This window comes from Miscanthus floridulus, chromosome 8, assembly GCF_019320115.1.
Source record: "Miscanthus floridulus cultivar M001 chromosome 8, ASM1932011v1, whole genome shotgun sequence".
NCBI classification, from domain to species: domain Eukaryota; kingdom Viridiplantae; phylum Streptophyta; class Magnoliopsida; order Poales; family Poaceae; genus Miscanthus; species Miscanthus floridulus.
The window spans coordinates 201123528-201140850 of record NC_089587.1 but is presented as its reverse complement, the minus strand read 5'-3'; the positions used below and the strand labels follow the sequence as shown (position 1 = coordinate 201140850).

Sequence of the window (17323 nt, the reverse complement as noted above, 5' to 3'; positions counted from 1 at the left end):
TGCCAGAAGAGTTATGCAGATAAGAGAAGGAGACCGCTAGAATTTCAAGTTGGTGACTATGTCTATTTGAAGGTTACCCCAATAAAGAAGAAACGGTTTGGAATCAAGAAGAAACTTGCTCCTAGGTTTGTAGGACCATACAAGATCATAGAGAAGAAGGGTCCTGTGGCTTATAAGTTACAGTTACCAGAAGCGATGGGTTCGATCTTTCCAGTCTTCCATGTATCACAGTTGAAGAAGTGCTTGCGTGTTCCGGAAGAGAGAATAGAACCTCAGAGCATTCGGCTCAAATCAGACTTGGAATACCGTGAGCAATCGGTTCGAGTTTTGGACACTAAGGATCGAGTCACTTGGAACAAAGTAGTGAGAACATATAAGATACAGTGGAGTCATCACGATGATAGTGATGCGATGTGGGAAACAGGAGAATATCCACAAAACGCTTATAAGGATTTTTATAACAAATGGTTCGTAACTCCAAATCTCGGGACAAGATTCTTATAAGGGGGAGGGCTGTAACACCTCGGTGTTAAGCATGCATTAACATTTTGCAAATCATGAGCATAATCATTATTATGCATTCATAAGCATGACATGAAATATAGATATGAAACATGCTCGTGAAACATGTATGTTGCATTACTATTTAAATGAACCTGAGTCATGTTTGTGCTTGTAATAATGTTTAACATGATTGTTTGGGAGTACAAATGACTTAGAAATGTTTCACATACATTTTGTAGCAAGGTTGGTATTCAAATTTCTCCCAAATTTTGCTTTTGAAAATAATCTTCCAAAATGCGGTATTGAAATTAAATTGACCTTAATTTTGTAATTCAAAATCTAGTGGGAATTAGACCTTGCACCTTTTGACAAAGTTGTAGAGAATAAATTTTAGAGCAACTTTTATTTTTGGGCCAACGTTTGAAACTGCTTTGAAAAGGTTCAAAATTTCATTTGAATGAATTTGGAGAAGAAATAAAAAGGAAAATCACATTTTCACCTTATTGGGCCACGCCCTTGCTTCTTGGCCCATGGCCGAAGCTGGCCCGGCCTGCCTCTGCACCCATCGTCCACTCGCCCGCACCCACACTCCGACCGTGCTAGGGCACGCACACCGCATGGCGGCCATGCGCCAGCGAACTCGCCACGTGGAACCACCGACCTACCCCGTCCCGACCGGCCGTGCTGCCTTCAATGCCCGACCAGCCGCACTCCAACCCCCCTGCCTCTTGCTCGAATAGCAGCAACAGCAGCGCAAGCACCCGCCATCGCCCGCACCAGCTCCCTCGTCGGAGTTGGCTCGCCCGGCCACCACCGCTCGCCGTCGACCGCTTCGTCTCGCCAGCAGCTCCGTCTTTACCTCGCACACCCCGTGCTCGCGTTGGTTCACCGTGGTCAGCTTCCCTTCCTCAGGAATTGCTCGCCAGAGCTGGGTCGAGTTCGCCGAAGTGCTCCGCTCCGTGGACTCCCCCTCTCCGCTCCACCTCGCTCCCTCTTTTCTCGCGCACGAGCACCGCACGAACGCTGTGTAGCTCCCAAGCCACTCCCCGCGCCACCTCTCGGCCGGAGCTGGCCGGCCGACGTTGAGCCATGCCACCGCACCACCATGGACACTGGTGAGCTTGCTCCTAAGCTCCACTGGCCACGGTAGAGGTATCGTTAGGTCCGCGCTATCATGGGGAAGCCTCCGGTGGTGACCTCATCGCCGGCAAGTTCACCGGCGGCGAGAACCGCCGCGACCGAGTGCCTCCCCTGCCTTAGTGATTGACCGGTGGGACCAGGGGCCCACTGTCAGCCACTGGGGTGCAAGCCTGGGTAGAGATCCGGGTGGATCCAGCAGTTTTGAACCAGAATTTTCAGAAAGAATTAAAGAAATGATTTTTAGATTTTGTTTAAATGCTTTAGAAATTTATAACTTTCTCAAAATAGCTCCAAATTTGTTGAAACAAATTTTGCTAGGTTTCTTGTGACTAGATCTATCTGTTAAAAATATTGCATGTCAAATTTGTGGTACTTTTCTGTGTAGCTTTATTTAAATTGAATAAATGTTGATTTCTTAGAAAATGTCTAATAAATAGAATATACATCAGAAAAATATGATTCTAGTTTTGTTAATCTCCTTTAGTGATGTACTTTGTAGGAAAAATATATGTCATGCATGTTCTGTAGAGAAATATTGAAGTGTAGTTCAAATGCCTTTAATTGATGATTTTTGTTATTTTAATGGAGAGCAAAAATTGTATAAAATATGTGTATGATAATTTTTGTGCAGTGATTGTTTACTATGTAGAACATAGAAAAAATACTAAATCTATTGTTTGACACTTTTCATAGCACAAAGTATTTTTATGCTCATATTTATGCCATAGCTTGTCATTTTTGTGTAGGCTATTTTACTTATCCAAATGCCATGAAAATTTTATGGTAGTCTACTTAGAGTAGTACTATGCTACTATAATTTTCTCAGATTATTATGAGCACCAGGAATATATGTTGTTGTTGTAGCCCTAGTTTAAAATGAAATAAAATAATCTTCTTTAATGCATGTTTAGTTAATAATGTTTTCTTTGGTGTATCTTTGAAGCATCTTAGCTTGCTATGGTGACTTGGCATGTTAGTACAGTGGTTGTTGTAGTAGTATAGTAGTACATGTTCTTGGATGATGTTGGCTACCTTGTAGAAGAGTTTTACTTCTACTATGTCTAATAACGTTAAACATGTTCATCTACATTCCATGCATCATGATCATTACATGTCATCTCTCCGATGCACCTATGCATGAGCACTTATACATCTGCATCATACAGGATCGCAGGAGGAGTTGCTAGTAGCAGTTCAGGAAGAGCAGACCAGGATAGATCCACAAGAAGTCTAGGCACAGGAGGTGCTAGAGGAAGAGGAGCAAGGAGAGGACTTGCCCGAGTGCGTGGATCATCAACCTAGTTCGTTCGAGCGAGGCAAGCCCCGGTGCATTCTAAGTCTCCTACTTTATAAAAGCAATTCTTCCTATATATGAGTTTATATATATTGTTGCATTAAGTTGTAGGAGTTGATTGAAACCGTTGATGCATTTATTACTATCCTTGCCTACCTTATTACCTTATTACCTTGTTAGGTCGGGATCGAATAACTGCTTAGCCTTGCTTAGACCGGTAGCGATCGGTGATATCCGGTCACCTATATTTATAGGTGGTTACTGGAAGAATTTAGCTATGGAAAGAATGATATCCTGGAATTAACCATGTGTGATGGATAATTGGAGACCGAACGGAAAAGTTGGAGGCAACCAGATAGGGTTCTGGGGTGCTGTTAGTTTCCGTTTATGTCGATTAAGGACCGATCGTTGCTCGTCCCTCTTGTCATGTTGAACACATGCCTCATATTTAGCTGGCCAAATAAAGTACCTTTCGACCGCGAAGCTAGTGACACTATTCGAGCCGAGATAAACTCGGATTGGCAGACTGGTGCTGAAGGGGGTATGATGGGGACGCGAAGAGTGAGCCCAAGGTGTGTCCTGGCTGTCGGGCGGTCCCTGGGTAGTGCAGTCCCTGACTGTTATCCCACGGCTACTTGGAAAGTGTCATTGGTGATCTATAGCTCACTTGATCGGTGAGTGTGGTTTGTGTGAGGAATAAATCACCAGCTGGTTAGGAATCGATTCGAATCGCCATCGCTCCTGGATAGTGAGCACTTGACTCGAGCTACAGCATCATAGTAATTATGATGGGACACTAATGGTTATCTAGATGGTATGGGATATGCTAAATCTAAGTTGGTAACTGGATATTTTTGGTTAATCAAGTGATTACTATAGTACATGTGCTTACCTAGATGGGTAGGTCATAATAAAGATGATGCAAAGTACTTAAAATGGTTTCTTCATGATAGCTTATGCTTTTCGCAAACAAGTCAGCTAGCCCACTAAAGAAAGCCTTGCATAATCCTTGGTGTCGCTTTATTTTGATTTTAGACGGGTAAGTCTACCTAAGTACCTTCTCGTACTCAGGGCGTTGTTCCCATTATTGTTGCAGATGGTCAAATGTACTACGGTTATTGCATTAACTGCTTGTACCCGGCGATGGGCGACAACTAGGACCAAGGGCAATTGGTCACTCCGTATCTCTCATCTGATGCTTTTGTTGAAGATGACTACCTACTGGCACTGTATCTGGACCAAAAGTGTGTGTGTGGCTTTAAAACTATTTGCTTCCGCTATTTTAGTTGAACTTGGGTTGTAATAACTTTATGTTCTAAACTCTGATGTATCCAACTATCATTGCGAACTTTATGTAATATGTGACGGTAATTGCTAAACTTGTACGATCTTGGTTTGTATGTCGATTGGTTTGAAATCCTTCGTGGTTTCACGTACTACCGGGTTATATGGGCTTAAGTTTGCTAAATTATCTGCTTCGGCGGAAGATTTCCTTACTTAATCTCGTATAATTGGTCGGTTCTATTACAGCAACCTTGGCGTGGGTTTTGAATCAAAGCTCGGCGTCATGGATCTTGGCTCCGAGGTCGGTGTCGAGACCCATGGCTCCGAGGTCGGCGCCAAGATTTGTGGCTCCGACCTCGGCGTCGGAGACCGTGGCGTCAAACTACCTGCCACGTCAGCGTCACTTGGATGCCCTGTTTTGCCCGACCAGGCATCTCGGTGCCAAGTCCTACGACGTCGAGACGTGTTACCTTGACGTCATAGGCAACGGCGCCGACCCTCAGGGTCTAAAGATCAGTTTACGTCGTTTAGGGGGTTAAATGTAATTTTTATTAAAAAGGGCCAAAATGCAAAAAAAAAAAAAGGTGGTAGCGCCAACGAGGGAAGGGACAATGGCAAAACGAAAACCGAATACGACAAGCAACAAAGCCAGCCGGCAGGAGCTAGCCAGCGAGGGATGCAGGGACCCAGCATGCGCCATCGAGGTGGGGCCACCGGGCCGGTGCCACAGAATGGGATGCATTGACCACTATCATCCACTGCCGTTCTTGTTGTCAAAGAAATACACGCCGTTCTCGATCCAGGTCCAATAATATAGGGACCCATAAGTCATTGGCGGTTTACGTAGTAATATAAGAGAGAGAGAGAGAGAGAGAGAGAGAGAGAGAGAGAGAGAGAGAGAGAGAGAGAGAGAGAGAGAGAGAGAGAGAGCATGCAACGACATGCCTTGTGTGGGGAAAGTTCAGATGACCTAGGGCTTGTCCAACATTAGTCTCCGAGGAGAGGACAAAATGACCCAAACTACTGATTAGTGATTCACTCGTCGCTAGTTTTTCCGGGAAAAAAAATTAGCAATGGATGTCTGCCGCAAATTCATGACATATGAGATTGCTTCATAAATTTATAAAGAGAGACCAACTCTCTCATGTGTTAGATAATTACGTATGGATACACGACCTAAATCCACATTAGACGAGTGTAGACTGGTCTGAAGTTTCTACTGAGAATGGTGAGAATAGTGAACATATTAATTTAATATGTCAAATATAGGTCAGCAATGATGTCAATATAAATCACCGCGCATGGATGCAAGAGAATTAGTTAGTGTGTTTGGATTCTTCTATAAACCAGTGATACTCCCAAGAAACGTAAGCTTGACATTAGAAGTAACATTAGTTAGAGTCTGTTTGGATCACTGGATTAAAGTTTAGTCCTATACAATACAAATGGGTGGAAAAAAGGGTGGACAATCTTTTTAGTTTAAAGTAACGAATTATTAGTTTCTCTAGTAGTCCATGTATCCGAACAACATAAGACTCGATTTAAATCTTCTAAACTTTAGCCATCAAACTTTGATCTAAGCTTTAGTTAGACTAACAACCAGTGCATGTTATCCAAATATACCCTTAATTAGTTGTAACACCCAAGAAATGTGTCCATTGTTATTTCAAACGCATATTATATATTATATACAAGTGGTGTGCCAAAGCATCGGATGAGAACATTGCCATCCAATCGTCCATGCACTAGCCGTCGTTGTAGAGAACACGTGGACAATGACATTCACAACGTACCAATTAATATTCTAGAGCCCTTTGGATTCGACTTAATGAACAAAAGATGCTTATATACTATGCTCGATACGCTTTCCCCTCCAAAATATAGCTTATGAATCTTAGCTGATTACGTGAAAACAACACGTTATTTTGTAAAACATAGCGGTGAGAGAAAAAAAGATATCTTTTTACATGTAAACAGAAACAAATGTATTACGTGGAATGGCACTCGAGGAATTAGAAGGGGAGACGGTCTGAAAGGTAGTTGGAAGGAAAGTTCTTTTTTCTACCTAAGTCCGATACATCCAACACAACAAGCAACCTCCAGAGAGATTAACTCCCCAAAAGAATAATATTTTGCATTGACCAAATTATCGTTCTACCACCTCTTTAATTCTTCCTACTTGAAGTGAAAGTGACCAGTGAGTGATATTTAGTAGAAGTAAACAAGTAATTAGACTCAAAAGCGGACCTAGAGAATGCCAACTGAGTGCACAGACCGTCACTCAAAATTTGCTAATAGCAGCCGTTATGATTTTTTTATGATATGGAGGAGAGAGAGAAAGATGAGAGAAAGCGCGGTGGAGTTTTTGCAAAGCAAACCCCTTATGAACAAAAATTTAGAACTATTAGATAAGTACGATTCAATGTTGACATGCAAATCATAAACTTTCTTTATTAATTGCATAAATTAAGGATAATTGAATTACTATAAGACAACTTAAAAGACAACATATTACTGTATTTGTTGGTTGTTCAATCATTTTGTGGTTAATTATAAGACACTGGGTGTATGAGATCATTCATGAGAAAAACCAATGTATTTTCCCTTAAGAAATACTATAGTCCTTTCGGATCTTTGGAATTGAAGTCCATTTCAAGCATCACAATTAAGCACATATCCATCACCTCGTCCGGCTGGTCCGCGCTACAGTAAAAACGGATGGTTTTGGATGAATAAATAGTATTATGTGAGAGAGAATAAGCTAAAACAAGCTGGAACCAGCGACAACATGACCAGCCGAACGGCACAATAGCATGGCCCCATGCGGAACATACTTGTGTGTTGCTAGTGGCCACATAGGGGGACATACTTGTCTGCTGAACTGTCGTGGACACTAGCAATACCTCCACCACTGCCGCCCTAGCGCCTCACCAGCGTCGCGCCACCGGCCGCCACTCTCACCTGAAGCCGCCGCCGCCGCTGCCCCTTGTCTTTACACGCGTGGCACCGAGCCCGGCCTTGGTCGCAGGCTCACGAGAGCCCCAGCGCAGGTGCCGCACACCACCGTCGCCGGTAAACTGGCCGGAGCCGCCGCCCCATCCCCAGCCAGAGCCACCCCCGCGACCCCGAAGAAACCACTGCGCAGCAGCCCTGCGGCCATGGCTGCCATGGTCCAGACTCTATAGGAAGAAGAAGGACCTGTTTGCAACGTTTGTCTAGTTTTTTTATGTTTTAGGAGTTATTTTTTAGAAATTATTGGAGAGACCCTCCTTTGTTGTTTTTTTAGAACTTGGAAAAGTCAAGGATTTTAGGAAGAATTTTTTTGATACTCTCGTAGATGCTCTAAGGTTAATTTGATAATCTTCTTATGTAGGTTGGGGGAGTTATTTTCAAGTGCTAAAAGATTAGATGATGGATTAGAAGTTGTTGGAAAGTGTTTTTTCTTTCCATTTTACTAAAACTAAGGATCGGAAAGAGATTTAGGGAACTAGATGCTCTTAGCCGGTGGCGTGGTGTTCGGACTTCAGAGCACCGGCAGCCGGCAGCCGGCAGCCGGCAGGTCTGTGGGCGCCCGTAGAGACGGGGGCGTCCCGACGAGGATCATAGCTTTGACGCGACGTCTCTCTCTCGCTCCCCGTTTCCCCATCCCTCCACCGCCACCTCATCACCTCACAAGTCCATTTCACCTGCACGTCCTCGTCATTTTTTCCCTTGAGATGAAACGCACCTCGTCATTGCTTACATGCGTAACCGGCAGCCTCAGCTCACCATCGCCTAGCGTATTTTCGCATCAAAACCTGGCCCAAACACGGACTGATGACCCCGTCGACCTCGACGATTCGATTCCTCTTCCTCCTCGTCCAAGGTCGCCCCCAGACCCACCGATCGGTCGATTCCCCCAACCCCAACCACAGGCGCAGCAGCCCCACGCCGTCAGCGTCACTCGTTACTGCCGCACCGGCGTTGGCGTCGGATCCCAAGCAAAGCAAAGCAAGAGTCGGCCGCTCTGGTTCGCACCGGGGAAAGTATACCGAGGGTGGGCTGCGAAAGGCAGGCGCTTTATTAGCGGAGCAAGGAATTGAATGTGCACGGCTGGGTTTTCGCTACGGTAGATTCGTCCCATCCCTCTTGTCATCCTTCTCTCGCGCTTACCCTGCGACCCTGCCTGCCTGCTCCCGTGCGGCGTCTCCGCAGCTCTTGCTTTGCTCTGGGCTTCGCCGGCGGCATGGACCCCGCTGGCGCGCCGTGGTGCGACCCTCGCCGCGGGTACGCCTACGCCTACGGCGCCGGATCGGTCGCGCAGGCGCCGACGGTGAAGAGGCAACCCCCGCCGCCGCAGCAGCAGCTACTGCCGACGCGACAGGACGTTGCGGCCGTGGCGAGCGGCGGGGTGCTTAAGAGGAGCCTTGGCGAGGTGGAGAGGTGGCAGCAGGCGCTGTACCTCCGCGAGGTGAGGCAGCGCGTCGCGGCGCAGTCGCAGATCGAGCACCCGCCGATCGACATCGGGTCCGTGCTGGCGGGGGCCTCCGCCTCTCGGGCCTCGGGTCCCTCCAGGCCGCCTTCATCGGGCTTTGCCGGGCTCTCGCCGCAGCCGTCGTCGACGCTGTCGTCGCTCACCACCGCGTCGCACATGGAGACGCGGCCGTCGCATGTGCAGCCGCTGTTGCAGCGGCAGATGGTGGCCGCGCCGTCCGCGCCTCCGCAGGCCGTGGCCAGGGTGCCGGCTGCGGGTCGCTCGGCGGCCAGAGAGCTGGTGTTGTTACAGGAGCTGGAGAAGCACCTACTCGGCGACGACGACGACGATGGCGAGGCAGAGGCGGCGGGGAGTGCATGCGGCTCCACGGTCACCAGCTCTGCGTGGGGGGACACGATACAGGAGCTCAATTCCATCACCGCCGCGCCTTTGACGTCTCTTCCCAGCAACCACAGCACCGCGCCTGCCGCCATGTCAAGGTCTCCGTCCAACTCCTCGTCGTCCACGGTTTCGTCGGCAGCGTCCAGCTCGCCGCCGACCTCGACAGCCTCGTCGCGCCAGCTGCTGTCCGAGGCCGCCGCCGCCATCGTCGACGGCAACCACGCAGCCGCGGCCGCTCACCTCGCGGTCCTGAAGGTTGCCGCGAACCCGCGTGGGGACGCGGAACAGAGGCTGGTGGCCATGATGGCGTCCGCCCTGTCCTCCCGCATCGGACGACCACCCGCGTCTCAACACCTCGCGGGCCTATGCGGTGCCGAGCAGCGTGCGGCGTGCCAGCTGCTGCACGACGTCTCCCCCTGCTTCGGCCTCGCCCTCCACGGCGCCAACCTCGCCATCCTCGACGCCGTGGCCGACCAGCGCGTCATCCACCTGATCGACTTCGACGTTAGCGTCGCGCAGCATATCGCCCTCATCCAAGCCCTCTCCAGCCGCCGCGTGGCCGGCACATGTCTCAAGGTCACGGCCGTCGCCGACCCCACGTCGCCGTTCACGCCGGCTCTAACGCCGGCGCTCGGGGCCACGGAGCAGCGGCTCAAGAGGCACGCCCAGCAGGCCGGGCTGGAGTTCCGGTTCAAAGCAGTCAGCTGCGTTGCTGGAGAGATCGAGGCGTCGAGGCTCGGGTGCGAGCCAGGAGCGGAGGCGCTGGTGGTGAACCTGGCGTTCGTTCTCTCGCGCGTCCCGGACGAGAGCGTGTCCCCGGCGAACCCGCGCGACGAGCTCCTCCGCGGCGTGCGCGCGCTATGCCCGCGCGTGGTGACGCTCGTGGAGCAGGAGCTCAACGCCAACACGGCGCCTCTGGCGGCGCGGTTCGCCGACGCGTGCGCGCACTACGGCGCGGTGCTGGAGTCGCTGGACGCGACCTTGGCCCGCGACAGCGCGCAGAGGGCCCGTGCCGAGACGGCCCTGGCGAACAAGGCGGCCAACGCCGTGGCGCGGGAGGGGCCCGACCGGGTGGAGCGGTGCGAGGTGTTCGGCAAGTGGCGCGCCCGGTTCGGCATGGCGGGGCTGCGGCCCGTGGCGATCGGGCAGGGCGTCGCCGACCGCGTCAGGGCACTGCTACGTCCGGGGTTCGACGTGAAGCTGGACAGCGGCCGGCTCGGGGTCGGGTGGATGGGGCGCGTGGTCACCGTCGCATCCGCCTGGCGTTAGCCGTAGCGTAGCACGCCTGGTGATGAGCTCATCAGCTCCCGGTTACAGCATTGTTACCGCCACCGATCCATCAGAGTACCTTAGGAACAGCCGTTGTGCATCCAAGAATGCCTAGCAGTTGTAATAATCTCCTTAAATTCTTTACGGCCACTGGTAGTTGAATATTGTAGTAGTAGTAATTGGTTTTCTTTACGGCCACTGGTAGCTGGATATTGTAGTAGTAATTGGTTGCATCATTCGTGGTTGCTATCCGACTATCTCCTGTGGGCTCGATTTGGATACGTGGCTACTTGTTGCCTTGCTGGTGTTGTTTTCTGTTAAACATCTACTCAACCTCCCTTCGGTCTCGCGCCTGTAGCGCGCCCGGCAACAGAGCCTGGCAATCGCGTCTCGGGCGCTCGCTTTCCTTCAGGCGCTCTCACATGCTTATACAGGCTGCTCACTGAGTCGTGTTTAGCTTATAAATCATGATTTATCAGTCAACGAATAATATTTTTTTCTCACACCAAATCAGCCAATAGTACTTTCAGCCATAGATTATAAGCCAAACAAGCCCAACTACGGGATACCTTTGTTTCCTTGTAAACGTAAATATGTAGGTAACATCACTGCTGACGCTGATTGAATGGGATTTATCGCGTGTTACATCCTTTGCTCTCAACGCTGAGTTGCTGTACTGTACTAGCAGTTCAGGTGCTAATAAACCGGTGGCAAATATGTGTTGCAATGGGCCCAGCCCCTCACTGCGACCGTTTCCCGTGACCTGTGGTTTCCTGACACGCAGGCCCATGGTATGGGCGCTTTCGGTGACAAGTCCCCTCATATCTTGTCGGACTATTTGAATTTCTCTTTCAACTAAGGCCTTGTTTAGATTGAAGATTTTTTCAACCCGATGAATAGTAGCACTTTCGTCTTATTTGGTAAATATTGTCCAATCGTGGACCAACTAAGCTCAAAAGATTCATCTCGTGATTTCCAACTAAACTGTGTAATTAGTTATTTTTTTTATCTATATTTAATACTCCATGCAAGCGTCCAAAAATTGATGTGATGGAGAGAGAGTGAAAAAACTTGGAATTTTGATGTAAACTAAACAAGGCCTAAGGTCGTACCCAGACCCGTTCGTTCGTTCGTAAACGACGGTGCATTACTGATTTGATTGATTCGTTGCGAAAGAAAAATATTATTTTAATTTATAATTTACGATCCTATACGTCCAACCGAACAGCCTCATCGTCAGATCTCATATCTCTCTCCTATCGCGGTCAGCCGCATCAAGCCCTCAACCGTCGCGTTTTATTTTTAATCTTTTTTTATTTAATATTTTAATAATAATCGCTTCTAATTTTTTTTGCGGATCTAACAATTTTTGTCACGCGAGCGTCGCTGGTGTGACCAAATAACGTTGTTGCGTCACATGCAATGGCACGACAATATTCGCCACGTTAGACGGCGTTTTCGACGTGAAAAACGCTGTCACGTTTGATAATATTGTTCTGTCGCGCCACCGGGAGTGGCGAGACAAGACCAAATCTTTGAAAAATCATAACTCTTTGATACGACATCGGATTAAGATGTAATTTATATGAAAATTGTAGCTCTTGATGAGATATACAACTTTATAGTTTCACGTTTTTTATTTGAGGACGTTAAGATACTCAAAAAATAATATAAAATTTCAGGAGTATAATAACCACGTACTAGTACTTGTCGTATTAGAAAAAATATATCGTTTCTGTATGTTGTCAAATGAAGATACTTTTTACATGAAAGTTATAGCTCTCAGTGAGATCTACAACTTTGTAGTTTTGAATTTTAACATTTAGAGTCGTTAAGATGCTTAAAAATAATATAAAATTTTAGAAACATAATAACCGCGTACTAGTATTTGTCGTATTAGAAAATAATATTGTTTCTGTATTTTATCAAATGAAGATACTTTTTATATGAAAGTTGTAGCTCTCAACGAGATCTACAACTTTATAGTTTTAAGTTTTAACATTTGGAGTCGTTAAGATCCTCAAAAAAATAATATAAAATTTCAGTAGTATAATAATCGCGTACTTGCGTTTATCGCATTAGAAAAATAATATCGTTTTTGTATCGTGTCAAAATGAAGTTACTTTTCTATCAAAATTGGAGGTTCCAATAAGATCTACAATTTTTAATTAAAAAGTAGTTTTATGTGACATCAAATAAGAAATATATGATTTTTCTAAAAAGATAAGTTTTGATACATGATTAATATGCTGCTAAAAACTTTATATTAGTTACTAGAGTATGTTAACGACTTCAAATATGAAAACTCAAAACTATAAATTTATAGATCTCATTAATGGCGATAACTTTGATATAAAATGTATCTTCGTTTGACACCATACAAAAAAGATATTATTTTTTAAATGCGGCAACCGCTGGTACGCGATTATTATAGTGCTAAAATTTTATATTATTTTTTGAGCATTTTAACATCCTCAAACGAAAAAAACTCAAAACTAGAAAGAATATTCATATAAAAATTATATTTCTCCGACGTTGTCGGGTACCATAAAACGGGCCCCCCTAAGCAAAAACTGAAAAAATCGCTTAGACCCCGTCAAAATCAAAGCCAATGGACAACTATTGGCTAACCTCCGACCTTGTCCGTGGCCACCGACTCTTCGCCTTGCTCGAGGCCTCGCACGAAAGGCCTCGGACGGCCTATCGAATCTCCGCCTTGCTCGAGGCCTCGCACGAAAGGTCTCGGACGGCCTACCGAATCTCCGCCTCGCTCGAGGCCTCGCACGTAAGGCCTCGAACAGGAAACCGATTCTCCGTCTCGCCCGAGGCCCCGCGCGTAAGGCCGGCTCGACAACGGCCCCCTCGCCTCCGCCTCGACCGATCTCCCCGACAGAGCGTCGCGTCCAATTAATGCGACCGACCACTCCCGTGACATCAGCCGTACGACAGCTCGACACAGCAGAGTGGCCGACGAGACGGGAAGTCACATCAACACCATACCGTCCGGGACAGGACGGGGCAGGGGTTATCGGTCGTTGTGCTCGACACTGTGCCCATGACCGGCGCCCGCACTACACTGTGCTACCTAACCCCTACTCCAGGAACAACGCGGCGTGGGGAGTCAAGTCCGGGTCACTATAGCCTCGGAATCAGTGTACAGGACCAACTGCTCCCTCCAAGCCTCGGCAATCCACTTCAGGGTCTCGGCAACCTCGGGATTCGCGCCCGCCGAGCCCCCCACGATGGCTCGGCCTCGGCACCAAGCCTCGACTCCTTACGCGGTCAACACACAGCTACCGGCACGTCGCCTGCCATGCCCTGCGTCAAGCTATCACTGGAGCTCCTACGTCGCACAGGATCGGGTGTGACCGGCGTATCGCCCCAGTGCATTAAGGACAGGACCACTCCGTCAACCATACCGCCACAGTGACAGACTATAGGCTCGGACATGCTGCCTCTGTTTGCACAACGCTACGTAGGAACCCCATGTATCACCCCTGTCCCCCCTTCAATTATAAAAGGGAGGAACCGAGGCCGTTTCTAGGGAGAGACACGGACGGGCTCACGGATAGAGGGGCTCACGAGATAGATGAACACGACGAGTTCATGAGATAGACGAACACACGCTCGACACTATGTAACGCGCACGCTTCGCCGCTGCCTGAGATCAACATCTCAAGCAATTCGCACCGCTCCACGTAGAGACCTGGGATTCGCTCCCTCTCTCACCCCGCTTGTAACCCCCTACTACAAGCACTTCGGTGCAAGGAATACAAGATCGATCTCTCAGACTAGACGTAGGGCACCTATTGCCTGAACCAGTATAAACCTTGTGTCTATTTGCATCACCATCCGGGATTAGGGGCACGCACTACATTTTCACTAGTTGGTTGAGGGCCCACCAGTCCAAAATACCGACAGTTGGCGCGCCAGGTAGGGGATCTACTGCGTGTCACCTTCGTCATCTTGACAAGTTCTGGATGGTAGACCCCATGCGACCACTGTGTCTCGACATGATAATCTGGTTCGGGAGCCTAGAGTTCATGTCTCAGGGACATGAGTACGATATGGTACTCCTCTCACCTAGAGTCCCGCTGGCCGTCGACGACGTCATGCCCCAGTAGCCTAGGCGCAGGCAGCGCCCAGGCCACCGCTCTCATCACGCTCACCAGGCACGGCATGGGTGGGACCACCCCGATACCGCGCAAGCTTAGGGCGACGCGTCGTGCTCCACCGGTATCCCACGCCCAGCGGTTGGTGCAAGGTCCCTGGTTGGGGGCCTGTCTAGCCTGAGCCTGGATAAGGGAAAGACGCCGGTGACGTGTGGCGACGCCCCGTCATCAAGCTCTGCCCCGCCACCTCCTGAGGAGTCGACTTCGGCGGAGCAAAGCCTGGCGATGGCACCATCCCCATACCTCTTCGGGTTGAGAAATGCCGCCGTCACCTATGCTTCCGCCTATGCTTCCGCTCACGCGGAGCCCTCAGGACGCCACCAACGCTTCGCCCTTGACCTTGACTCCACAACATCGACTCACACCCATGCCGACTCCTCAGAGGAGGACGAGGCATGGGCCGGTGCAGACTTTTCTAGGCTTTGCGACCCTGAAGCTATCCGCCGCTTCTTGGCCGCGAGCGATTACTGCTTCGGTTACTCCGACTCCAACAACGAAGACACTTACGACCCCACTCGCGTGTGCTTCCACATCGGGCTCGGGATGCCGAGGGCGAGCAATGAGGACGAGGGAGCAGGCAACCGTTCCCCGCTTCGCCAAGGGGCAAGCAACGCCACACCTCAATGCGTTGTCCAGCTGCCATGACCCCAAAATGGAGGCATACTGCAAGCTGGTACATTGCCTTGAAGACAAGTTTGACGGTCTCGAACTCAACCACATCGCCCGTAAATTCAACGAGGCCGCAGATGAACTAGCAAAGATGGTGTCAGCGCAGGCCCCGGTCCCCCCGAACGTCTTCACCAGAGACCTCCATAAGCCTTCCATCGACTATGCCTCAGCGGCGGAAGAGGGCCCAGCGGTTGAGCCCCCCATAGGGCTCAAGGCCCCCTCTGTCGCCGAGACCCCTTCGGTCGAGCCCAAGGTCATGGAAGTCAACACAGAGCCTCCCGAGGCCAACTAGGGCATGGACTGGCAAGTCCTGTTCCTTGATTGCCTCATCCGAGGAGAGCTTCCCATAGACAAGACCGAAGCCCGACGGCTTGCTCGGCGGGCCAAGACATACGTCCTTAGCAACTGCAAGTTGTACAGGCAAAGCCCATCCAGCGTCCTCCAATGATGCATCACCACCGAGGCAGGTCAAGCCCTACTTTGGGACTTGCACACGGGAGCCTGCGGGCACCATGCAGCACCTCGGACGCTCGTCGGAAATGCTTTTCGCCAAGGGTTCTACTGGCCAACGGCTGTTGCTGACGCCACCAAGCTAGTACACTCCTGCGAGGGATGCCAGTACTATGCACGACAGACGCATCTTCTGGCCCAAGCCCTCCAAACCATCCCCATCACATAGCCGTTCGCCGTGTGGGGGCTCGACATGGTTGGGCCTCTACAGAAGGCTCCCCGGGGCTACACCCATCTGTTGGTAGCAATCGATAAGTTCTCCAAGTGGATCAAGGCTCATCCGACCAATCAAATCAAATCCGAGCAAGCGATGCTGTTCTTCACTGATATCATCCACAGGTTCGGGGTTCCGAATACCATCATCACTGCCAATGGGACACAATTCACTGGCCACAAGTTCTTAACGTTCTGCGATGACCACCACATCCGTGTGTCCTGGTCGGCCGTAGGACACCCTAGGACAAACGACCAAGTAGAGCATGCCAACGGCATGATCCTACAAGGCCTCAAGCCAAGAATATACAACTGGTTGAAGAAATTTGGCAAGAAATGGCTTGCCAAACTCCCGTCGGTCATCTGGAGCCTGAGGAACACCCCGAGTCGAGCCATAGGGTTTACACCGTTCTTCCTAGTCTACGGAGCTAAGGCCATCCTCACCACTGACTTGGAGTACGGTTCCCTGAGGCTCTAGGCCTACAACGAGCAAAGCAACCGCACTGCCCACGAGGACACCCTCGACCAATTGGAGGAAGCCCAAGACATTGCGCTTCTACATTTGGCCAAGTACCAGCAAGCCCTACGACGCTATCAAGCCTGGCGCATTCGAAGCCGAGACCTAAAAGTGGGCGACCTGGTGCTGAGGCTAAGGCAGAGCAACTAGGGCCACCACAAGCTGACCCTGCCATGGGAAGGACCGTACATCATCGCCCAAGTGCTGAAGCCCGGGACCTACAAGCTAGCCAACGAGAAGGGTGAAATCCTCACCAACGCTTGGAACATAGAACAGCTACGTCGCTTTTACCCTTAAATTTCCAAGCATTGTATACATTGTTTCTCGAAATACAATTAAGAAGCATTCTTTAGTTGTTCTAATATTTCGAGAAACCCCCCGGGCCCATCAAGGGCCTCAGTGATACGATAACTCCATTAGGGAGACTCGGCTCCACCTCTACAGAGGTGCCCACTGCGAGGCTCGAAAAGACACGGCTCTACCTCTGTAGAACCGAGCCTCCCTCGGGGGCTAGAAGGGAGGACTCCCCCCTAAGTCCCACGCACCATTTATTAGTCGTTTTTTGAAAAAATTTCTACGCCAAACTCTCTAGCGTGCTCCAACAAATCGATTGTAAAAAATCTAAGGATCGAAAGACTGTCTCAAGGCCAAAAGCCTGGCCGAGTCGCGAGACGGCCTACGCCTCTGAGCTACAGCACTCCCTCACCACCTTTTGCCCGAGGGGTAGCTTAGGCTCCGAGGAAGTTTTTTGTAAGAAATATGTTCAGAGACGAGATAGAGGGCAGAGGCTCAGAAATACAATAAAAATGATTAAGAAGCGTAGACGCACGAGTACTTTAAAAAAGGCCTCGATGGCCACCAGCGTTATGATACGGTAATGTAATCCCTAATTTATT

The 17323-nt window shown here is 49.5% G+C and overlaps 1 protein-coding gene across 1 annotated transcript; it reads left to right on the top strand.

The window, feature by feature from the left end:
- Positions 1 to 7990: 7990 nt before the first annotated feature.
- On the top strand, positions 7991 to 10625 carry LOC136474578 (scarecrow-like protein 21). The gene has a single exon (XM_066472143.1). It carries the CDS (start codon positions 8448 to 8450, stop codon positions 10344 to 10346), a length of 1899 nt encoding a protein of 632 aa, XP_066328240.1. The 5' UTR covers positions 7991 to 8447; the 3' UTR covers positions 10347 to 10625.
- The last annotated feature ends 6698 nt before the right edge of the window (positions 10626 to 17323 follow it).

Excerpts from the sequence above, each read along its gene's own strand:
- LOC136474578 (XM_066472143.1), top strand. The coding sequence starts at position 8,448 with ATGGACCCCGCTGGCGCGCCGTGGTGCGACCCTCGCCGCGGGTACGCC.